The 24,634-nt window shown below is 47.3% G+C and overlaps 1 protein-coding gene across 1 annotated transcript in view; it reads left to right on the forward strand.

Moving 5' to 3' along the window:
* Window positions 1-3,231: 3,231 nt before the first annotated feature.
* SLCO2A1 (solute carrier organic anion transporter family member 2A1) overlaps window positions 3,232-24,634 on the forward strand; it is a 118,080-nt gene continuing 96,677 nt past the window's right edge. Inside the window, exon 1 of the mRNA XM_075546907.1 lies at window positions 3,232-3,534. Within this exon, the coding sequence (XP_075403022.1) occupies window positions 3,439-3,534 (96 nt within the window). The 5' untranslated portion in view covers window positions 3,232-3,438. The remainder of the gene's footprint in view (window positions 3,535-24,634) is intronic.

Below are 24,634 nucleotides of genomic sequence, written 5' to 3' on the forward strand. Positions count from 1 at the left end.
ACCCCAAAGTTGGTGGCTGGAACCTACTCAGGAATGACCAGAAAGAAAGATCTTCTTCTACAAAGATTACAGCCCAGAAAATTCTATGGATAGATTCGCTTCTGTAGTGGTGGATGGTGGAGGGGAGTCCCCAGGAGGCAGAGCTGACTTGACAGCAATAGAGAGTTTCTCATAGTACATCTCTCTTCTAACGCGACGCAATACTTGGTCTCCCCACCTCCTAGGCTGGAATGACAGTCTTTAAAGTCAAGGTAGTTCTTGTTCTTGGTTGTTATTGGGCTAGGAAATAGTTGCTGAGGGTGAAGGATCACAAGTTTGAAATGCAGACCCTGGGGGTCCTCTTGAAGAAACAGATTTGACTGGATGTGCAGACACTGGAAATGGACTACTTAATAGGCCCCTTCATCTAACAGAATGTTAATTCTGTTCAAGGAACAGCAGTGCTGTTAAGCAACTATGCTTCTGAGCCTCCTCTGCGGAGGGTTGCCATAGGATATAGTTTTCACCAATGAGACTTCAGGGAAAGTACTTGAGAAACACACACACACCACCACCACCCACCCACCTACCCCCCAGGCTGGGGAACTCTTTTTCTGCCAAGGCCTTAAGGGCCATTTGGACATTTAAAACATCATTCCTGGGTCATACAAAACTATCAACTTTAAAATTAGCCAGCAGTATTGGGCCATGCATTTCATTACCTCATCGCTAACATGATGGCCAGAACGGCTTCTCTTTGATGAACCACGTGAAGTTAGCTGGTATTGATGATTTTTGAAGGCATACGCGGGCCGGATGTTCCTCAACCCTGATATACATGGAAGAGATTTTCCCTTCCTGTTTCCCGCCTTCCATTTCCTCCCTGGAATTGAGAGGTGCTGTAGGTAGAACACCCACTTTGTAACTATGAGCCAGCTTAGATGAAAGCCACCTACTAAGGAATTCTAAAGGAAATCTAAGGAGCATGACCCCTGGCTCACCTCCAGACTGCTTCTTATGAGAAGCAATACCTCTCACTTGGGCATACTGGTTACTGCTTTCAGCTGAACTTCACCTAGTGAAGGCGGATAACCTCATGAACCTGAATAGGTCCTTCCATCTAAGGTGACAGTGGCCGCACAATGGGCAGGACCAGGCGAGCACTGGAAACACAGAGCCTCCCTTGGACTCTGTTCCTCTCTGGGGAGAGTCCTGCCCTGCAGTGCGAGGAGGAGGCTCTGCCAGCACAGCAGGAAGGTGTCTGTGACCTAAACCCCAGCCTTCCCTGACTCCCTGCTTGGTTCGTTTCACTTGTGAAATAGGCTGCTGAAACAGTTAGCATTTCCTAAGGCACAATGAATTCTCCAGGTGCAGGCGCTGGAATCAGACAAAGCTGGCATAGGTCCAAGTTGCACCACTCACTAGTTGCGTTGACTTTTCTGGCATCTCCGCCTTTAAATTTTAGGTTGTCAGTGTAAGTGTAACTTTAAGGCTGGTGTTCAGATGGTGTGCAATCAGGTGGGTGCTCAGCAAAGTGCCTGGTGCGATCGAGGTCCACGTGGGGTTGCAGCCCACTGCCTGAGCTCTCCAGAGCATCAGTTGTCCTGCAGTCCATGATTCCTGAGAGTTCGTGGCTGACTGCTCTAAGGTGGGGGCTGTTGCAGTCTATAGGTGAATAAAGGGGCCCAAAGGGGCCCTTGTTCAATGGTTTCATCTCCAGCTCTGTCTACAGGCTGACTCTCAGCTGGGTGTGGGGCTGCAAGTGGATAGAAGCAGCCAGGAACACAGGACAGCTCAGCCAAGCCCAGCCCCACGAAGGCATCAGGTGCTGCAAAGAAACCAGACGCTTGCGTGATGCATTTGTTCTGCAGTCTGGGACAGAGTACCCCCTAAACAAGGTAAGCATGGGCTGATGTACGAGAAAATCTCTGCGTACCTCGTTGACTGGGGGCTCTGTCCTTATCAGGGTTTTTTATTTCAAAGAAGCTTTGATTCTGTAGGAAGGTTCTGTGGGGTTGGGAGAGAGACAGAGCCAGTCAGACTTAGAAGTTGGATCTTTAATGTAGTGGTTCAGTACAGATTAGTAAGTAGTAAGCACAAGTAGCCTCTTGCTTTCAGGGTAGCCTGCCACTTTCTGTGGGTTTTATCTTAGACAAGACGTCCCGAGTCTGGAGGGGGCTGGGAGATGGTGGCGCTCAGGAAGTTCTGAAGATGCCTCTAGAAGCCCAATTCTTGCTGTAGCTGCTTTTGATGGAATATTCTTCTCTGGTGAAAAGTCTCACTTCTCTCTTGCAGTCGGAATTCTGGCGATAGAAAAACCTCGGGGACGAAATAAATGCGTTGTCCTGGTCCAACCCTGAAGTGGAGGTCAGTGGGGTGCTTCCCACTCCTCCCTGCACCCCCGCCCCAGCACTCCAGCCCAGCCAGGCAGTGCTGACACTTGACAGCGCCTGCAGTTTACCTTGGCTCAGCTCCAGAGAGTTGGGGCCTGGCTTGGGGCGGCCCCCACCCCTCCACCTTGTTACCCGCCTCCTCTCTAGCGCAAAGAGCAGTTTACATATAAATCAGACCTCGACACAAACAGAACCTCGGGCGAGCCTCAGAGCCATCACCGGAACGGAGATTCCAGGTTTGCTCCCAGTGCAAACAAGCAGAGGCCAGCTCAGTAACTCCCCGACTCCATCGGGAGGGGCGCGGTGCTCCCCTCTCCTCCAGAAGTCGCCCCTCCGAGTTGTTCCCTTCCAATACCCCTGCGGCCCCTTCCAGACTCCTCCTACCCCCACCCTCCGTCCCCTTCCCACACCCTTCTACCCCCTGCTCCCCAGTCCCGCCAACCTCTGCCCGGGACTCCTCTTACCCCGCTCGCGTCCACCGGTCCCGGACGCACCCATCCCCACGCCCTTCTAGCCCACCCACCCCTCAGCTCTCCTTCTTCCCTCCCCGCGTCTGTCTGTCCGTCCTGCTCCCAGACTTCCCCCTTGGCTAGGGGTGGTCCATCTCGCGGGTCGCAGCCGCGCTCCGGAAGCCCAGAGGCGTCCCCGGGGTGGCCCGCGGTCGGGCGGGGAAGGCGGCGGAGCGCGGCGGGCCGCCGCGTCACACCTGTTGGCAGGGGGCGCGGCGGCGGGGGGCGCAGCGGCAGGGGGCGGGGGGCGGGGGCTCGCGGCGCCTGGGACGCGGGAGGAAGAGGGAGGAGGCGGCGCGCGTTTCATCATCGGCGGCGGCGGCGGCCACTGCGGCCGCTTATAAGAAGTTCTGAGCGCTCGCTCTTTCAGTCTCCGCGCCGCGCGCCGCCTCCTCGGGCCCCCGCCGCCCCGCCGCAGACGCCCCGGCCCGTGCCGCCCGGCTCCCGACCCCCGACCCGCAGTGGGCGCCGCGCCCCCGGGCTCTGCCGCCGCCTCCCGGGCCGAGCCGGAGGGACGCCTCCCCTGCGCCGCCGCTGACCTGCCGGCGACTGCCACCATGGGGCTCTTGCCGGAGCGGGGCGCGCCCGCGAACGCAGCCGCCGTCCCGGGCGGAGCCGCCCGCTGCTCGCGCTCCGTCTTCCACAACATCAAGGTGAGTGGAGTCGGCGGGCAGCCAGCGCCAGGGACGCCCCTGCTGCTCGGGGTGCATCCCGGCAGACCTGGCACGGTGGCAAGGGGGGCCTGGATAAGCAAGCGTGTGGTGTGTGTGTGTGTGTGTGTGTGTGTGTGTGTGTGTGTGTGTGTGCACGTGCGTGCGCTCGCGCGCATTCGTATACTCGTGTTAGTTTAAGAAACAGGACAAGGAGCGTGCCGGTTTATTGGGGCAATTTCATTCAGGTAGCCCTGGCACCAAGAGGGAGAATTGCCCTGACGGGTAATATTGGATTGTGAATTACACACTCCACGGTTCAAAACCAGCGCTCATTCCGACAGGGGAAAGTGAGGCCGTCTGCTCCCATAAAGATTGACAGCCGCGGAAACCCCATGCTGGGTCACTGTGAGTGAACATTGATTCGATGGTAGTGGTTCTCACTGGAAAGGGACATCCCGCGGAGCACGTTTTCAGGCGCTTGTGCGGTTACTCCTGGAAGGTTGTGGACTTGGAGGTGCCCCAATGGGAGAGCCAGCTGTGTGATTCCGCTGAGATGCAGGAGACCCGAGCCCGCATTCCCCTGGGATGCATGGCAGAGGGGATGTTTTCCTGGCCTCCAAAGTCAAACTCACTGACATCAGTGCGATTCCGACCCATAGCGACCCTCTAAGCCGCCGTGGTTTCCTAGACTAGCTCTTTGCCGAAAGCAGAAAGCCTGACTTTCTCCAGCAGAGTGGCTGATGGATTCAAACTGCTGACTTTGCCTGGGGTTAACATGCTCATTTTCCCCAAGGGCAGCTGGGAGGTGGGGGTGGGGTGAGGAAAGAAAGCCCTCCTCCAGGCAATGCCCAAAGGTACGGTATTCCTTGGGCAAGGCAGCTTTCTGAGACCAACATTCCAGCCCTTTTAGGACCAGATTTTTATAGTCTGAAATGGCATCAGGAAAGCTTAAGGCTCTCACAAGTTAACACATCTTAGCAACTGGTTCCCATCTGACAAGCTACTGGAAGACTTGAGTGTGGATGAGATCTTCCCCAGGGTGCAGAAATGCTTTCCATGGGAAGGGCGGACTTCATATTTAGGTACAAGTGTTTGCTGCAGTCTGCCAGGTCAACAGTTGGAATCCACCAGCCACTCTGGGAGAAAGACGAGGCTTTCTATTCCTACAAAGTGTTACAGTCTCGGAAACCCACAGGAGCAGTTCGATCTTTTCCTATGGGGTTTGCTAGGAGCCAGAATCAACTTGAGGCCAGTGAGTCTGGTTTGGTTTGTTTGCCCTGTTGGGCTGCTAACCACAGGGGGCGGGGGGGGGGGGGGGGGGACTTCAAACCCACCATCTACTCTGTGGGGGAAGATGAGGCCATCTGTTCCCTGAACATGGGCAGCCCTGGAATCCCTGTACAGGGTCATTCTGAGAATCCTCCTGAGAGCAGGGTTTGGGATTTTTTTTTTTTTGCTTTTGTTCTGACTCTCTTCTGCCAAGCAAAGACAAGTGGGGAGGAGAGCTGGGGCGCACAGCCTGAGGTAAGACTATGGCAGGTTCCAGAGCTTGCATCAGCAAAATCAGAGTGGGATTAGGACCCAGAGGTAGTTTCTGATAATCGGATAGACTGTCTGGAGAAGACTTCTGGTGGGGTAATTTAAGGGAAACCAGAGCAGACAAAGGGAGAACTGAAGTTTTTGTGGGTTGGATATGTCCATGGAGATGGATCTGAAGGTCATAGTGGGTCCCACCTTCTTATTCACCCAGCATGTTAGCAGCGGATTTGGGAATCCTGCTCCTTCTTCTGTTTTCTCTCCAACTAACAATAAAAAAAGACTAAATCCATTCTACTGCTGAATATCAATAAAATAAAAATGTTAAGACCATTTAAGAAAGTCTGCAAGCCTCCTTGCCCCTGGAGAAATTTGAAAGGAAACATTACACGCAAGTTGTTGGTTCCACCGTTTAAAAGGATCTTGGATGTAATGAGGTCAAAATATCTTATCATTTGATTTCCCTTTTGGCTCATTTTAAAGTTGGTTCCGTTTTGTTTGTTTGCAAGTGAAGGTGAAGTACACCTGGTGACTCCTCTCTGACCACAGACCAGGGGTGTGAACAGCCTTGCTCACATGCAGAGTGCGCATTGGAGAGTGGATTGTGTAGCTGCGGTTAGCACTCCGTCATTTGATCTTCCTTAAGATCCATTTAAATTTGTTCCAGTTTTTAATATTTTGTACTTTCCTTTTGATTGAGGTTTTTATCCGTTTTGCTTTGTTCTTCTTGTTAGTGTTAGTTGGCTTGCTTTTTAATGTTTTTCTGTATATGAGATCCAGAATAGGTAACTGGATTAATGGACCCTTAGGGGGTGGCAGGAAGTTTTGGGGGAAATGGGAAGCTAATGGCAATGAGCCCAAGAACAAAGAATATATTCTCAATGATTGTCTAACTCTTCTTGATGTGATTGAATTATTGAATTATATGATATTTGAATGATATGCCAATAAAATTGTTGAAAAAATAAGCAAATGAAAGGTCTTGGAGAGATCCCAGCAGGGGATTGTGAAAAACTAGGTGTTTATCCATAAGGAATTGGGAGTAAAGGAAGGGGTCCCCGGGGAAGTGGGCTGATGAGAGAGGCCAGAAAGGAGCCAGGGTGAGGTAATCTGACCCCATTTCCCCTCCGTTTCCCCAGAATAGATTCTGACAGTGAGGGCAGAGCCTCCGCCCACATTGCTAAAATGAATGGATTTATGGTAGTAGTTCTTTTTTTAAGTTCTATACAAATAAGGTAACTTCTTACATGCTCATGATGTAGCTAGTTATATGTGCATGAGTCCTGAGTCCAGGTCAATTGGTCTCCCAAAGCTTGCACTCAATAAATGTTTTCCTTTGCTCTAAAAAATCTGATTCTCTTAATCATCTGTTCATTGAATCCATAGTGATTCTCAGATTAAAGTTTATCAGCTTGTTTGGGAAACTTGAGATGATCAACCTGAGAAAATAGGCAGAAAGTTGAATATCTCAAGCGAAGTCTGGTATCTGGGATTCTGTTTGTTAAAAGTCACGTCCTTTCCTCCTGGGACAGTGATGGCTGTTTGGGGCTTTGCTATTTGAAGAGAGAGTTCCACTTTGAAATGAGAGTCTGTGTGACTGCCCTCCACCCTCTGAAAGGAGGATGAGACTACGCACGTCTTGTGCTGTGTGTGCGGTGGGGAGGCTCCATCATTTTTCTAGGTTCTTCATCGATGGGGCCTCTTTCAACATTCAACAGGAGGACAGTTAATGAATCAACCTGTGACATTACCTCCCAAACCAGTGTACCAGCTGGTTTGAAACAAACAGAAAAACATTTCCCTTGAGTCAATTCCAACTCAGAGACCCGACAGGCTGGAGTCGAGCTGTCCCAGGGGTTTTCATGACTGTCACTCTTTCTGCGAGCAGATCGCCATGTCTTTCTACTGTGGGGCAGCAGGTGGGGTCCCACCCCTGGCCTTCCGGCCAGCAGCGGAGCCCTTCACCACTGGGGTCACCAGGCTCCTTCCACGGGTTCAGAGGAGAGCAGGCCGTCGTCAGAGGACTCGGATCTATGTTCCACCTCAGCCGCTTCCTGACTGGGTGACACAGGAGAGCCTTTCTCACCCTCCTGGACTTCATCTTACCTGGGTAAAAACACCCAGAGATAATAATAATTTCCATTTCATTGGGACGCGGTAAAGATTATGTTGGATGAGGCACCGGAAAGGGGCTTCGGAAACCATGCTGAACTCTGCAGTTGGTCTCAATAGAAGGTCAAGTCTTGTCTCAACAAGCGGGACGGCACTTTCAAATATCTCTAAGAGCTGTGTTTTCACTGCTCTGGCCTCAATCCTCGAGGCCCAGTTAAGATCGAATGCCCAAGGTCATGATAGTTGTTGTTGTTGGTTGCTGTCGAGGCCGTGCTGACTCATGGAGACCCCAGGTGTGCAGAGTAGACTGGTGACTCGGGTTTCAAGGCTCTATGTGTCTTCCTCCCAAATCACCTTGTATGGATTCTAACTGCCAACCTTTCCCACTAGCATGCCAACCCTTCCAGCGAGTAGTGGAGTGCTTAACTGTGTCACCCAGGGACTCAGTTCATGGTAATGTGATTGAGCTATTCAGCGATATCAGACAGTAGGGAACTATTTTATTTGTCTTTAATTCATGTCACAGCTCCCCAACAACAACAAACTCACTGCCGTCGAGTTGCTTCTAACCCGTAGTGACCCAAGAGGACAGAATAGAACCGCCCTTTGGGTTTCTGAGACTTTCGATCTTTCTGAGAACAGAGATCATCAACTTTCTCCCGTGGAGAGGTTAATGGGCTCAAACTGCTGCCCTGTGGCTCTTAGCTCAGTGCATCACCCACTGTGCCCAAGGCCCCTCCTGCAGCTCTAGGAGGCAGATGTTTTGACTGTTTTCATTAATGATAAGGAGACAGAGACTTAGAGAGGTCAGCCCCTATGTGGTCACATCACCAGGCAGGTCACAAAAATATCACCTAGGTAAGACCTAGAGCCTGGAATCCTCATCACTCTGCCACTTAGCTCCTCTCTCTCCCATCAGCCCGTTACTGCTCAGCTCTGGCTTAGCAGGTGGGGTGCCATGTGTATGCGGGTTCCCAGCGGTCAGTACTTTCTCCACACCCTGGGACACATATATCCATCCCAGCTCTGGCCAGAGGAAGCTTCCGTCCCTGCAGAAGGAATGCTCCAGATCACCAACGGAATCGCAGCTCCCTTCCCTCTTCCTAACTCTCACCTAGGCTCTAACGCGCATCCAGCATGTCTCAGGGTGAATTGTTATTGACCTGTAGGAGGAATGGTTCGTATTTAATCCAGAAATAGACTCTGTTGCCGCTGGCTCTGAGGATTCTTAAGAGGCAGTGGACCTGCTCACCATTCACGTCAGAGCAGGGCAGCGTCCAGAACATGAAATTAAAAACAGGTTCCCTCAGCAATGGCGGCAGTGCCTCTGTGGCTGGCTTCTTCTGGCACCTGGCTGAGATCTGTTTCTCCTTGAAATGGAACTTCCTTTGGGGCCCACGCTGAGGTTGTCTTACAGAAGAAGCGGTTGACGGTGTTCCACGATGTGAATGCAACATGCCGGCATGGAGTAGGGAACCAGTGGAGAGGTCTGAGGGGCCGACCCCAATCCTCACTATGTGGCCAGCTGCATGCTGCCCCCGCCCCCTGAAGAATTTATTTCAGAGGACAGCACTGAAGCTGCAGCTCAGGGAGAGGGACGTGTCTGATCAGAGCCCATGGGAGCAAAGGAATGGGGAGGAAGAGAGGGTGGAGCACATCCTGACCCACCAAGCCTTGACGATGATATTCCCACTCACAGCAGCCAATCCAAAGAGAAGACCATATTGCCGGCCCCACTATGAGACACGACATCTCTCACTGATCTATAGCCGTAAGGGAACAACACTGGAGACACAGTGTGGGAATTCCACCCGATCTAAGCCCACCATACCGAGGGAAAATACTAAGGGTATGCAGCAGAACAGCAAGGGGAAGGGAGCAACGAAGTCCCCTGCCCGGTCCAAGTCAAGCCCATAGGTCCGGTGTGTTACTCTGAGTAAACTAGGGAAATAAATCCACAGAAACTCATGTATAAGAGAGTTTTATATAAAGTATAAGTATATGTCAAGAAAGCATCCCAACCCAGTGCTGCCCAAGTCCAACATGAATCCATATGTCTGACACCAATTTACAAAGTCCTCCTCTATCTCACCAAACACACGCAATGATGCCGACTGTAGGAGGAAAGCTGAATCAGTGAATGTGTAAGCATCTCAGCATTAGCAGGTGTCTCCACACGGCTGCTCCAGCACCTAGGGCTGCATTGGGGTAGGTCCATGCGGCTTCTCCTTGGGGATGTCTTACAGGAAGTGAGCTTTGCCAGCTGAAGCAGGGAACTGGCTCAGGCAGCTGCATTCTGGTCTGACCATCAGAGATCAAGAGACCCGAGAACCAGGAAGGCGAGGCTCACTGAGCCATTTATCTCTCTGCCCTTCAATTAATCCCACATGTGTTTATCAGTCAGGGTGGCACAATAAACCTTAACTCTCTCAGTCTAATGTTAATCCATAAGTCCCTCTTCAGACTCTCAGAGCTGCAGGTAATGATGCAGAAAGGCAGAATGGGATTCAGGAAGATCACAAACCCATGGGCACAGAGTCCCATTCATTCAAGGAAACAGATCAGTGGAAATATGACAGGGTGCTGACAGCTCTCAGGGTCGGGTGGCCCACATGGGACTGCCCCTGGAGGCAGGCACAGAGTCCCAGAAAGCAAGAAAGTGAAGGAACAGAGAAGGGAAGGCTCCTCCTTATCTCTCTTCTAAAAAGGCTACACCTCCCAGGAGACATCACCCGGCTGTGACCTGACTGAGAGATTGTGTTCTACTTGTACACTTCCATACATGTTCAGGTTGACGTAAAAATCTAACTGTGACAGGGAGAAGAGGCTCACAGGTCACTCAGACCCTCTCCATGGATGGTGCTCAAGTCCGTGGCTTTCGCTTTCTATCCTGATGATGAATTTATGACCTGCTCTGCCACAAAGCAAATGGAGCGGTAACTCACATTTCATAACTCTTGCTATTTGCAGTAGGTATGTTCTACAAAGACACTGTGAGCACCGACTCGTTACTGTTGGTAGTTGTGAAGTAGATTGCAGCTCACAGTGACCCGATGTGTGCGGATGAGAACTGCTTCATAGTTTTCTTTTTTCATAAATTTAATTTATTAATTGCTAGTTAATGTGTGTGTGTCATATCATCCCATAGTTCCATCATGTCAAGCAGTATGGTCACTGCTACCACAATCCGTTTCCAAACATGATTTTTCTTCCTGAGCTCCGTGACATCGTCTGTATAGGGTTTTCGAAGCTATATGTTTCAGAAAAGGATTGCTAGGCTTGGCTTGGTACTCCCAATGTCAAGGCTTGTCATTGACTCTGTAACCATTGCCCTCAGGGAGTTTTGAACACAACATTAGTCAATACTGGACTGCTGCTCCTAGAGAAAAACAAGCAGGGCCAGGTTGTTATGAGTCCCTAGCCACAGTATTTTAGTCAACAAATCAAATCCTAACCTGCTTTATATGTGGTTCTCTTTAAAGACATCTCTTAAATATACCATCCTTACACATTTCATGAATAATTTTTACTGGAAGGAACATCACTAAGCCGGTTCCTAAGAGGCAGAGGTTAAAGATGAGATTTTTTTTTTAATTTCCAAGCTGCTGTTGCACATATCTTGAACGCCCGCTCTCTTCCTCTCCTCAGTTCTCTCTCGCTCTCCCCTTTGGAGTCTGTAATTTGCTGCAGTATGTCACAGAACTCGCAAACCACCATGGACGTGGCTCACACTAGTACGGAGGATACCGAGTCCCAAATTTGGGGGACCAACCATCAATCCGGAGGCTTCTTTTAATGCATGTGATTGTAGGGCATGATGAATCCAAACTGACAGGTCAGATGACAGGCTGCTGGCTCAAGTTCCAAGAACCAGAGAGCAAATGATAAACCTGATGTGTGATCTAGAGAGATAACTTTGCCTGAATTTATTTTTATATATAATATGTACACACAAACACACACACATATATGATGCAGGCTATACCCTAAAGGAAATTTTCCTTACCTGAGCAAGGTGACACAAGAACGTGAAGGGTGGTGATTGGGGTAAGGGTTATAATTTGAATTACACCCTTTAGTAAGTTGGTTGTATTGTTTCACAGTCGCAAGGTTACATAAGGGCCCATGCAGAAGTGGATCTATTAATGACCATATCTGCTATGACCCAAGTAAAGATATATTCATTGGATGACTCTCCTGATCATTATAAATCTATTCCAGCATGCCTTCCATAAGCAGCACCTCAGATGCTTCCTCTGGAGTATTCCATCGAGTGTCTAGAGGAGGGGAAGGGCAGAATCCCTTCTCAGGGTAATGAAATCTCACCGAAAAATGCATTCAGTCCAGAAGGCTGGTTATCCCCTGTAGGTTAACCTGCTATTTTACTGGATCTTGTATCATCTTTCTATAGAATTAATTAGTCCATAGTGCGTTTGGGGTCTTGCCAAACATACTTTTTTTTTTTCAGTATTCAAAACTAAAGGCACTATCTCTAAGTTAGTGTCTTTCGCTCTACATTTTCATAATGGCTCCTTAGGAAGCTCACAATACTGACCTACAAGTTGAAGCAGTGCTTTGACAAGCATACCCCTTGGTGGTGCTCATTCCTCTCCCAGACGACCTTCTCGAGCTCTAAGGGTACTTACTTCCTTTCCCAACATCATTTTTCCTTTCCAGGTTGGCCCTGGGACTGGGGATCAGTGATAGCTCTGAGCAACCGAGTGAAGGCTTGCTTCGGTACCACGGTCTGCCCCTGCATTCCTCTCCCCTGCCAGCGCAGCTATCACCGATAACGATGTACTTCTCACCATTTCCTTGTCACTCTGTATTTCCATTTGCATCTAGCTAGCCAATTCCTCAAGAGTTAGATCCACCACCCCTACTTCCCACGAATAGCTGTTGCCTTGGGCAATTGATTGCAACACAACTGCAACTTCAGTCCATGGGTATTTTTTTTTATATCCCATCTAGAAACTAAAACTTTCTCATTCTTTTATCACCACCCCTATGCCACCCTTGGGGGGAGTGGGCAGTGGGCAGGGAATATTCCAGTGAGTCTAGGCACTGTTTCAATGACCCACCATTCTGTCGCCAGTTGCATGAATAATTACTTTTAGCAGGATCAGCACAAAGCGGGTTCCTGTGAAGCAGAGACTAAAGATGCCACGAATGTCCGACGTTTTGAAACCACTGTAACACTTTGTCATCTCTGTTATAGACTAGCCCTTATTCCCAGTATTCTCCCTTCCAACGGAGGCTCCACAACTTACTGCAAAATCTCACAGAACACGCAAATCGGTTCACACAGTTATGGAGGATGCCAACTGCCAAATGTGTGGGTCAGGTATCAGTCTGGACGCTTCTTGTAACTCAAGGTATTACAAGGATGGATGAATCCAAATGACCAGGTCAGACAACAGGCTGATGGCTCATCAATTTGCAGAAGCTGGTGAATCAGGTCAGATGACAGGCCGCAGGCTCAAGTTCCAAGAGCCAGAAGTCAAATGATGTCAAACCAGATGTGTGATCCAGAAAGATAACTGCCTGAGTAGTCTTATATATTTGATGCAGGACATACACTACAGAGAAATGTCCTCACTTGAACAAGGTGACACACGGGTATAAAGGGTGCTAATCGGGATAAGGGTGGTCATTTGAGTCACACTCTTTAGTAAGGTGGTGACTCAAGATGCATCTCACTTTAATCTTAGCTCATTAGTATAACAGACAACACACTCCCAAATGGGACCATAACCATAGACTAGAGGCGCATCACAAAACGGAGGGAAATTACACGTGTAACTGTCAGATCACAAAACTGCCATACTATCAAAAAATACATAACTTTGAAAACCATGGCCCAGTATTGACACGCAACCTTACCATCACACGTTCCATACATCTTATTTGCATTAGCAGCACACCGTGCAATCCCCACGTGGGCCACAAACACTTAACTTGCGTAGTTCCATTCCACCTAATCAGAAAGACTCTACAAGGGCTATATCAAGTAATTGGCTACACCAAATATCACAAAACAGTGTGCCGTATTTCTTTTCTTTCTAGTAAAACACCAAGGAGGGCTTGCCATTTCTCCTGGTGGATTGTGAATGCCTTTCACTTTCCGCCTCACAGCAGTGCTCGCCGCTGTCACTCTCTTGTCTGTCATCTCACAGATTCACTTTCCATACCATCACCACTCACAGTTCGTGTAGCTTTAGTACTTTCAAGAGAAGCCTCGTGAATAGATTTCCAAATGTCTTCTTTCTTTCTCTGGACACACCATATTGTTGATTCATTAACATTAATTCTGTAATTCACACTCTTCTTTGTTTTTTAATTTCAATTTTTTATTGTAAAATTGAGACCATTCACAGAGTAAATCAGTTTACTGTTCAACACTCCATATGCATTTTATTTCATGTCGTTGATTAAAATTCCCCTAATGCAACACCACTTACCTCACTTCCTTCCTGTGTGCTCTACTTTCATTCCTCCTACTTTCTTATTTTTCTTTATAAAAAAGAGTTTTATTGGCACATAATCCACATAACATACAATTCAGTAGTTCAATCATGTTATTTGGTTTCTTCTTTTTAATAGTTTTATTAACACTTCATCCACATGTCATGCAATCTGATAATTCAATCATATCAAGAAGGGTTGTACAATTGTCACCATATTCAATTCTAGACCATTTTCTTCTTCCTTGTGGTCATTGTTAGTCATGTAATTCTTTTTCCTAATTGGGCCAAAAATATGCACAACGGAACTTTCTCCAATTCAGTGTTGTACAGCCATTACTGATTTCCTTTTCCAAATCATTCTGCCATTGTTCACATAAATTCTATGCCCCTATACATCAACTCCTGCCCTTCACCTATGGTAACCACTGGTCAAGTTTGAGTCCTTTCCCCGCCCCCTCCCGTGGTTTCTAGATATAATATTCACATATCATACACTTTCATGGTTAAATCACTCTTTTAATTGCTTTTAAAGTGAGTTGTTTATACATAATCACAACCAGTTCTCATGCTCCCTCCCCACTCCTGCATTTGTTGCTTGCTTTCCAAATCCCCCACCCTCCCTATATCCCCCTGACCCCACATTCCCTATAAACTGTTGCATCAGTTATTATCTCTGTGCAGCTATTCCTCTGTGCTCACAGATTGGCAACCTAAGATGAACATTAAAAATGAAACCAAAATAAAGTGGTAAGGATAAAATAATAATAATAGAAAGATAAAAATACAAATAATGAGTAAGAAAGAAAACACTACCATCAGTATTTTAAAAGCCAAGGAAGATGTTTTTGTCATGAAACAAGCAAGAAATACTTGAGCCTAAAACAATTTCAGGTTGGGTCAAAAGGGAGGTCAACTGACCAAGTATCAAGTTCAATCCAGCATAATCAAGTTTGCAATGATCTCTGTCTGATAGTAAAGCTGTTAGAGTCCCTTGCCTGTGTCTGGAGGGGCTGTGCCAGTGGCTTCATCTGACCAGACACTCTGCAAATGGGTTTGGGGCTCCCACTGTCCTCCACAGCCTTCTACAAATTGGGTGTTCACCATTGAAGCTGATAATTTCCCCTTTGTCGTGTTTAGATTTTGTTGTCTCGTCTTTGGATCACACCAAGCTGTGTGCTTCTTCCCTGTCGGCTTCCTTGACTCCTCACTTAGATGGCTGCTCCCCCTCCTTTCTTATCTCTTCTTGCCTTCAGAGCTTGTCTGGACAACTGCTGCGCTTTTGCTTTCCAAGGGTTGATTCTCCTAAGGAGGGTGTGCTCCATGGTGTCACTGATCCCCTGTTGTTGTTGTTAGGTTCCGACTCCTCCCGACCGATTTATCACAAAAAGAAACACCAACTAGCCCTGGGCCGTCTTCATGATTGTTTTTAAGCTTGAATCCATTGTCATCCATCTCCTCAACCCATCTTCCTCTATTTCATTGCCCCTCTCTTTCACCAAGCATGATGATGTCCTTTTCCAGGGCCTGGTTTCTCCTGATAACATGTTCAAAGTGCATGGAATAAAGTCTCGCCATCCTTACCTCTCAGGATCATTCTGTCTGTACTTCTTCCATGGTACTATCAATGTTCTTCACCAAAACTATAAACAAATGTATAGGTTCTTCTTCAGTCTTCCTTATTCACTGTCCATCTTCCGTATACATAAGAACGTGATTGAAACTATCGTGGCTTGGGTCAGGTGCATCTTACTCCTCAAAGTAACATTCTTGCTTTTCAACACTTTAAGGAGTCTTGGGTAGCTGACTGACCCGATACAATGTGTTTGACCTTTTGGTGGCATCTTCCAGTGGCTGGGGATCCAAGCAAGATGAAATCCTTGACAACGCCTATCTTTTCTCCTTTTATTACGATGTTACCTATCCAGTTGTGAGGCTTTTGTTGTTTTTACATAGACAATAAAACACAAATAAATATCTTACTGGTGTTCTATGCATTGAGCCAAGATCCATCTGACACCAGCAGTGATATTCCTTGTCGAAGGTCCTCTGTGAATGCAGCCTGAACCTCTCACCGCTCCCTGCCAATGTACTGTTGTTGGATGATCTTCAGCAAAATTTTATTTGCATGCGATATTAATGATATTGTTCTAAAATTTGCACGTTCTGTTAGGCCACCTTTCTTTGGAATGGCTGCAAAATAGGAATCTTTTCCAGTCAATTGGCCAAGTAAACTGTCTTCCAGGTTTCTTAGAATAGATGAGTGAGTGCTTCCGGTGCTTGGCAGAATTGCCCCTGTAGGTTTCCTAGACAGTAACTCTTTTAAAAAAATAATATTTATTTATTTGACATTTTCAGGTAAGTTAAATTTTTTTACATTTGTATTAGCACCTAATTTACATATCATACAATTCAGTAGTTCAGTCATATCAAGAAGAATTGTGCAATCACTAGCACAATCAATTTTAGTACATTGTCCCCACCATGGACAAATCATCTTTAAAATGAGTTGCGCAATCATAGTTCCCTACAAACCCTTAAGTCAGCTATTATCTCTATGCATCTACCCCTTCTGTGCTTCACAAACTTGGAAAGCCAATAGAAACAACAAAAATAAAGGTTAAGGATAAAATAATATAAAGATTCAGAATACAAATAAGGAGTAAGACAGAAAAGACCACCCTCTCTACTTAAAAGCCAGGGAAGACATTTCTGTCGTGAGTCATGCAGGAGATACTGGCATCTAGAACAAATTCAGGTTGGGTCAACAGAGAGGTCCACTGACCCAGAATCAAGTTCGAGCCAGCATAGTCAAGACCACAATGATCTTGGTCTGATAGTAAGGCAGTTCAAGACCCTTTCTGTGGCCAGTGGGGACCTGCCAGCAGTCTAATCTAACTAGTTACTCTATAGGTGGGTTTGGGCTCCCACTGCCCTCCACAGCCTTCTACATATTGGATGTGTTCCTTATTTAAGCTCAATACATTTCCTTTCATCATATTTTAATTCTGTTATTGTCATTGTTGGATCACACAAGCTGGTGTGATTTTTCCATGTGGACTTAGTTGACTCCTTACTTAGATGGCTGCTGTTTAAATACAAGCCTTTAAGACCCCAGCAACCACTGATTGATAGTCGGGCAGGATCTTCCTTCTTCACCACATTGTGCTGTAGCACCTTTATCTTCAGTGATCATTTCCTGAAGGTGAATATTGAGAAGAGTCATGTCATCAGAGCTCACTGTTCTTGGATTGGGGCTAGAGTTAAGTAGAAACCCAGAAACCTTCCGTATATCCATGGGACAAGCAGGCCTCTGGTTTACTTTGGCGGCCGTAATATGACAACATCAAAACCCCATGAGACCAACTACACCAATAAGAGCAACAAACCAACCAGCAAACACACACACACACACACACACACACACACACACACAAGCTAAAGACCGGAAAACAAAAACCCATAGAAACAGAAAACCACAACATTGTCAATCATCTGCCTGGGCTATAAGGTGACTGTCTGGATACCTTCGTCAATGTTCCCAATGACATGGCCCTCCGGACACTGTCGATATGAGGAGTCTATGAAAATACATTTCCACCTTGTGCCACAACCCACGAGTTGTTGCCCTGCACAATTTGGTCTCCCATCCAATTGTGCTCTCTTTACTCTAAGTATGGGGATTGGTGCCAAGGGGAACCTTCCTGGATCAATTCTTCCAAGTGCCGATCCCTGCCCAGTAGATCGAAACCTATCATGTCACTGCAGGGTGAGCCTCAAGGTGCTATATATATAGTGATTCTGGATCCCTTTCCATTGGACACCCCCAAGCCAAGGATTCCCCCCAAGGTCCAGTGACTGCCGCTGCCACAGTGGCCACTCTGCTTCCTCTCCCATCAAGTAGACTGTAGCTCTTTACTAGAGAAGAAAGCCTCCCCTTTCTTCTGTGGAGCATCTAGAGCAGTGGTTCTCAACCTTCCCAAGGCCGCGACCCTTTAACACAGTTCCTCATGTTGTGGTAAAAGCCCTCTGCCCACCTGCTAACCATAACCTTATTTTTCGTTGCTACTTCATAATTCTAATTTTGCTACTGTTATGAATTGGGTGATCCCTGTGAAAGGATCGTCTGACCCCCGAAGGGGTCGAGACCCACACGTTGAGAACCGCTGATGTAGTGGTTTCAAACTGCCGCCCTTGCAGTCAGCAGCCAAATGCATAACTACTAAGCCACCAGGACTCTTCCACCCCGTCCAGGCCCTTCTAAAGTGACACTGGGGTTGATTCCCAGTGGCTGCACCTCGTGTCCGCCAGCTTATTGTACGATGGTGGCTTGTGTATTGCTGTCATGGTGAACACTGTGCCACCAGTATTTAAAATACAATTCATGGCAGACACATGTCAGTGGAGCTTCCAAATTAAGACGAGTTAGGAAGAAGGAATAACCAGTCCACTTCTGCAGCAGCAGCCATTGAGAGCCGGATGAACAGCAGCGGAACGGTGCTTGCTGTCGGATGGAAAGGAGCCCCTCAGATTGGTAGCACTCAAAATACCAAATACCGGGAAGGAGCTGGCTTCTCAAAGAAGGCTCCTTAGAGACCTTCACCTGCGGATGGGACAAAACTCAAAATGAAAAGAGAGGACTCTCAACATCTGTTAATAAGTAGAACATGAAATATGAAGCTAGAAAAATTGGAAGTCATCAAGAATACAGTGGAACCCATGACGGCTAATACCCTAGGCATCCGTGAGCTGAAATGCGTTGGCATTGGCCATGTTGAATCTGACGATCATATTGTTTACTGTGCTGGGCATGATACATTTAAGAGGAAGGGCATCATACTCATCATCAAAAAGAACTTTTCAAAATCAATCCTGAAGTCCAGTCCTGTATGTGATAGGATACTACTTCTACCCCTAAGACCAATTAACACAACTTTTCTTCAGATTTGCACATCAGCTCCTAGAGCCACGATGAAGAGATAGAATTCTTCAGTCTGAAATGGAACAAACATGCGATCGACATGCACTGATACATCACTGGGCAGGAGGAGCAGGAGATGGCGCCTGTGGCCTTGGCGGGAGAAGCACAACTGGAGATCACATGATAGGCTTCTGCAGGACCAATGACTTCTTCCTTGCAGCTACCCTTTTCAACCACAGAAACGGCACGTACACGCATGCACTGCACCAGCTCAAACGGAGCGGAACCGAATGGACTCTGCCATCAAGTTGATCCTGACTTACAGTGACCCTGCGGGACAGAGTAGGACTGCCCTCATGAATTTCAAGACTGGAAATCTTGACAGGCGTAGAGAGCCTCCTCTTTTTCCCCGTCAAGTGGCTGGTCATTTCAGATGGCCGCGTTTGTGATTAGCTGCCCAAGGCATCACCCTCGCTGCCACCAGGGCGCCTTATGTTCCAGCGTCTTCACTGATGTATTTGCAACATGATAGGTGTGTCTGTAGAAATATCCTCTGTCGAGCCTAGATATATTCAGAGATGTAGTCCCATTCGCCGTCGCACCCCGCCTCAGGTTGTGTGTGTGCTTACGCGTGCACTCAGATCACCGCCCTTGCACACGTGCACAGATGAGGGTGTTTGTTACCTCTGCTGCCTTCAACTCTTGTGCCCGTCCCGGTGTTTCACTTTGTGCCTAGTGGAGAACACTAGGCAGCCCTTCACCACCGCAATTAGAGACCATATTAAGCGGTGAAATAGCCAACAAGGAGCATAAAATGTCATAGGTAGACTTTGGAAAAGACGTGTGTGGTCGGAGGACCGAAACAAGAGGGCCGAGCCGAGCATCAGCTGGGGACATGCGCGTCAGCCAACTTCAAATTTCTACCACTTGTGCATGTCGACCAATGACCATGAATATTGCTCTTGGGGTTACAGTAAATAGTACCAAGTCAGTGAATTTTTAAGTATGGAATCTGCCAATAAGGAGGACAAGTGACAGCCCATGTCATCTCTCTTTGAATTTTTTTGTTTGTAAGACTGACTTTTCGCCCCTTCTGGAAAACCCAGATGTGACGTTGGGGTGTTGGGGGTGGGAGTGTGGCTTCCTGCCTGTGTCCTTTGCTGCTCTGGTGCGTAGAGATCCTGGGCCTGCTGAGGAACGTGGTGGCTCGCGACGCTGAACCCCTTTTCATGCTCTTGTTTGCCTTCATAGATTCTCTTCATTGAAACCCATGGGAATGTTCTTGCCCATTTTCTGATCGGATTGTTTGCCTTTTTGAGAGTTCTTCATATAGCTGGTCCATGGTGACCAGCAGCAGGCTCACCTGCAAACTAAAGTTATTAGTATCTTTTCCTCATAAATCCTATTATTTTAAACTTTTGAGGTACATACCATGGTTTTTATTAACGAGCAGGTGCTATGTTGTGATGCACAAGAGCACTTTTACCATTATTCCTGTATTATTATGTTTTAAGATGTTTTTGTGTATCTGGGAAGTGTTTCTTCAGGTTTGTATGTGCAGCGGTATATACACCATATACGATCTAGTAAAACAAACATGTTAAGTATGAGTTGTACCTAACTGTTCTGGTTGGCAGGTAAGTTTAACTTAAAGATAGATTTAGGTAGGGAAGTCATAATCTGAGGGCAGTGTGTATATTGAAAAACAAAACAAACAAAAAAATCAGCTCTCTGCCATCGAGTCGATTCTGACTCATCGCGACCCTGCAGAGCAGAGTGGGGCTGTCCCTGTGGGTTTCCGAGACTGCAAGTCTTTACCAGAGCAGAACGCCTCCTCATTCTACAGAGAAGCTGGTGGTTTAGAACTGCTGATCTTGTGGTTCGCACCCCGACAGACATGCTAAACACAATATCCTTTCTCATAGGTTGGTTGCAAATTTTGGGTGGGACCAATATTTTATTCCCTTTAGCATGATCTTTCACAGAGGAAAGTTTGAAATGTTGACAGAAATCCCACTTGTCTTTTATTTTATTTTTCATTTTATTGGGTACCTTTCCAACTCTTGTCACAATCCATATATCGCTTGTGTCAGGAGAATTTGTACATATGTTGCCTGCATCCTTTTCTAGACAGTTACTTTCTATTGAACCCTTGGTATCAGCTCCTCTTTTTTTCTCCCCTCCCCCCACCCTCATAATCCCTTGAGAGATTGCACATTGTTATGATTTTCATCTCTCATACCAACTGCTGTCTCCCTTCCCCCATGTTTTCTGTTATTCTTCCCCCTGTAGAGGGGTGTATGGTTATGTGTCTATCATTGTGATCGGTTCCCCCTTTCTCCTTTTTCCTCCCCTCTTACCCCCACCCTCTGGTGTCCCTATTCCCGCTCTTGTTCCTGGATTCTGTGTGTTGTGAACCCCATCTCTTATCCCCTCCTGTGCACATGTTCCAGTCCAGTCTGAATTGAGAAGCAGCACTGGGGTCATGGTAGTGGGGGGGTACCACTTGTCTTTTAAAATTTTTCTAGGTTCAGTGTTTGTTATTGTGTCTAAGAACTCTTCAAGTTTTAGTCTCTAGTTTTTTTCCCTAAGAGTTTCAAAATTTTAGGTTTAATCTATGGGCCCTTTTGTGTTCGTTTTTATAGAAGGTGTGGGGTTTAGACTAAGGTTTTTGTTTGTTTTCCATATGGATGGCCAGTCGCACCCACATCATATGCAGAAAAGATGATCCTTTATCTACCGAATTGCCTTTCTGTCTTTGCTAATAATCAGTTCATTGCACTTGGTTGGGTCTATTTCTGGTTTTCCTATGTTGTCTTACTGATTTGTGTGTCTATATCTCTGCCAATATCTCAGTCTTGCTTACTGAACTAATAAAGCAATAAAAAGTCTGACCTCCAGGGAAAGCTTGATTTTCAGTCTTTGTATGTTTTCCTTAGAGATAACAAATCTTACAGCCCATTCTGTTTCCTTGTCCACTTTGACTTTCAGGAAGCCCAAAGGCCGGATTTAAAGCTCTCCTGTAGTCAGTGGTTAGGATTTCGTGTACTTATGCACTCCACTTATCTTTGGGCCTTAGTGAAGGTGGTACGTCTCTTTCCTTGAACTTGATTTTTAAATCCATGTTCCTAACCTTTTTCTCATCTCAACAACAGCTCTGCCAGAGAGCCACCAGCATCTCCCCTTCAAAGGCAAGGAAAGGAAACCGAGGCCCGTCCAAGACCAGTTATCAGTAGATGACAAAGCACACAGTCCTGTCTGGGCCAGAGCCTTCCTCTGGCCCTTTCTACAGAAGGCCTCTCAGTTCTGAATTTTCTCCGCGGTGATCTCTTAAGTCCTTTTGAGTTCTCAGAGTCTTATTTCATGCGGTGAAGTTGTTGATTGAGATGAGACGGGGAGCAGAGCCAACTGGACCCGAGCTTGGCTGGAAGATCTGTTTATGAAACCTGCTCGGCGATGAAGGCTTCCGGCTGGCCAGGGTGTCTTTGCTGAATCCCAGCTCCTAGGTGGAGAGGGCCTTGATTCCGTCGGGTGAGATTACATTTGTTTAGGTCTCCACAGCGGCGAGTCTCAGACTCCACCGAGAATTTGAGGGATGATTCTGTGCTGTGAGCTGCCTTCCTGAGCCTGTCTTCCCAGCCTCTTTGCCTCGCTGCAAACGCTGGGCCCCGGAGAAAGCGCTGGTGTGCCGCAGGCAGCCTGAGTGCACACGTCGGGCTAATAAACCCACGACAGACATGTTATCGTTGGGCCTCAATCTGGCCAGTGCGCGTGTTGACATTCCTGCCTCCAGAAGAGTGTGTAAACTAGCTCCTTTCACTTTTAAAGCCTTTTTATTGTGAGTTAGGTGACGGATGACAGAGCACATCATCAGTTTTCCATTCAACAAGTCCGCCAACGTTCCTCTGCCTTGCTCTGCATGCATCTCTTTTTGTGCATCTCCCGCCTGTGGAATACCGTCTCCTCTTTCCCCCAAGCTAACACTGTCCGCTCTCTCTAGTCCAGGGCTCCTCCAACTCTTTAAACAGGGGGCCAGTTCACAGTTCCTCAGACCTGTTGGAGGGCCGGACTATAGTTAAAAAAACAAACAAACTATGAACAAATTCCTTTGCACACTGCACATATCTTATTGTGAAGTGAAAAACAAAACGGGGCAAAAACACCCATCGGGCTGGATAAATGTCCTCGGCGGGCTGCATGTGGCCCGCGGGCAGTAGTTTGAGGACCCCTGCTCTAGTCTGTGACTCCCCTCCCCCGCCCTCCCTGGAGCCATCAACACCTCTTTCTTTCAGTGCGGAAACCTTTTCCTGATTTTTTGAAATAGTAATGGTCACATAGAATATTTGCCCTTTTGTGGATTGAGCGATTTCACTCAGCAGACTGTGTCCCAGGTTAATCTCTGCCACGAAGCGTTTCACAGATTCATTGTAATTCGTTAGCGTCACGGCTTGTAGGCACCACAGTTGACTTATCTGGTTTCCACCCATGGGCCCTTAGGCTGTTTCCATCTTTTTGTTATGGGGAAGAGTGCTGTGATGGACATGGGTGTTCATATGTCCTGAGTTTGCATGGTCATGCGGTATTTCAATTCCCAGTTTTTAAAACCAACTTTATGAGCGCTTCATCCACATGGCATATAATTCAAGAATTCACTCATGTCAAGAAGAGTTGTACAGTGGTCATCATATTCTATTCTAGAAGCAGGCGGAGGCCCTTGCCTGTGGCTAGCGGGGCTCTGACTAGGTGCGGGGTCCCACTGTCTTCCACAGCCTTTTCTACAAAGTGAGCGCTCACAATCTAAGCAGATACTTCCCCCCTTTGTCATATTTGGATTTTGTTATTGTCATCTTTGGACCACACAAGCTGGTGTACTGCTTCTCTGTGGACTTAGTTGACTCCTTGCTTAGAGAGAGGGCTGCTTGTTTGAATACAAGCCTTTAAGACCCCAGATAATATTCCGTTTGATAGCCAGGCACCATCTGCTCTCTTCACCGCACTTTGCTGTAGCACCCTTGTCTTCAGTGATCCTTTCATGCAGGTAAGGGTAGAGCAGGGCCCTGTCATCACAACTAACTGCCCTTGGATCAGGGCGAGAGTAAGTGGGGGGACAGAATCCATCTGCTTGCCCACGGGTTATACATGACTTATTCCCAAATTTGGAGGACGCCCCCAAATGAACTAATTTCAGAGTGGCTATACTTATTTACAGTCCCACCAGCAGTGTATGAGGTTCTAATCTCTCTAAACCCTCTTCAGTAGATGCTGTTTTCTGTTTGCTTTTTTTTTTAACTTTGAAATCAAAGCTGGGGTGGGGGTGGTGGTATCTCCTCACTCTTGATCTGCATCCCTCAGATGGCTGATCACAAGCATTTCTTTTTCTGTTCGTTGGCCACCTGAATGTCTTCTTTGGTGAAGAGTCTCTTCACATCCTCGGCTCATTTAAAAAATGATTCATTTTTTTGTTGTTGTTGTTGAAACATTAAGGTTTAATGTAGATTCAACCCCTTCTTAGAAAGGTATAGTTCACTGGAGCTCTGCAGGAACCTAGTTGTCCTAACATTTGTTTACACAAACATCAGTCATGCCTGCTTATGTTCTAAACAATGCTGCATCCAAACACCCTTGGGTGATGCTGGCCTGGAGCACAGAAAGTCTGCCAATGCAGGCACCGTCAGGGAGTATGCATTAGGCTGGTGCTACTCAAACGGCCTCACCAGCAGGCCCTGAATTCTAGAAGAATGTGAACCGGTCTCTGCATAGGAGGTAAAGCGGTTGTGCCTGGGGAGGTAGCTTGACTCAGAGTGTTAGATCTCTTTGATATTTTGTGTTTTAGCTTAAAATCATGATCTGAGATGCGGGCATTTCGCCCCGAAGCAGTGGGGCCCGTCTACCCTTCCCAAATCAGAGGAAGAGGGGGAAGCTTTTCCTTAGAAGAGACCCAGGTGAGGAGCCCACAGCAGTACAACACAGACTGTCTGCGTGCTGGCCTGTTGAACCAAGATACATAGAGAGGAGACACTTTTGGTTTGGGAATTTACACTTCGGGGAGTCACGGATGGACGTTTAT

This window comes from Tenrec ecaudatus, chromosome 4, assembly GCF_050624435.1.
Source record: "Tenrec ecaudatus isolate mTenEca1 chromosome 4, mTenEca1.hap1, whole genome shotgun sequence".
In the NCBI taxonomy this organism is placed as follows: domain Eukaryota; kingdom Metazoa; phylum Chordata; class Mammalia; order Afrosoricida; family Tenrecidae; genus Tenrec; species Tenrec ecaudatus.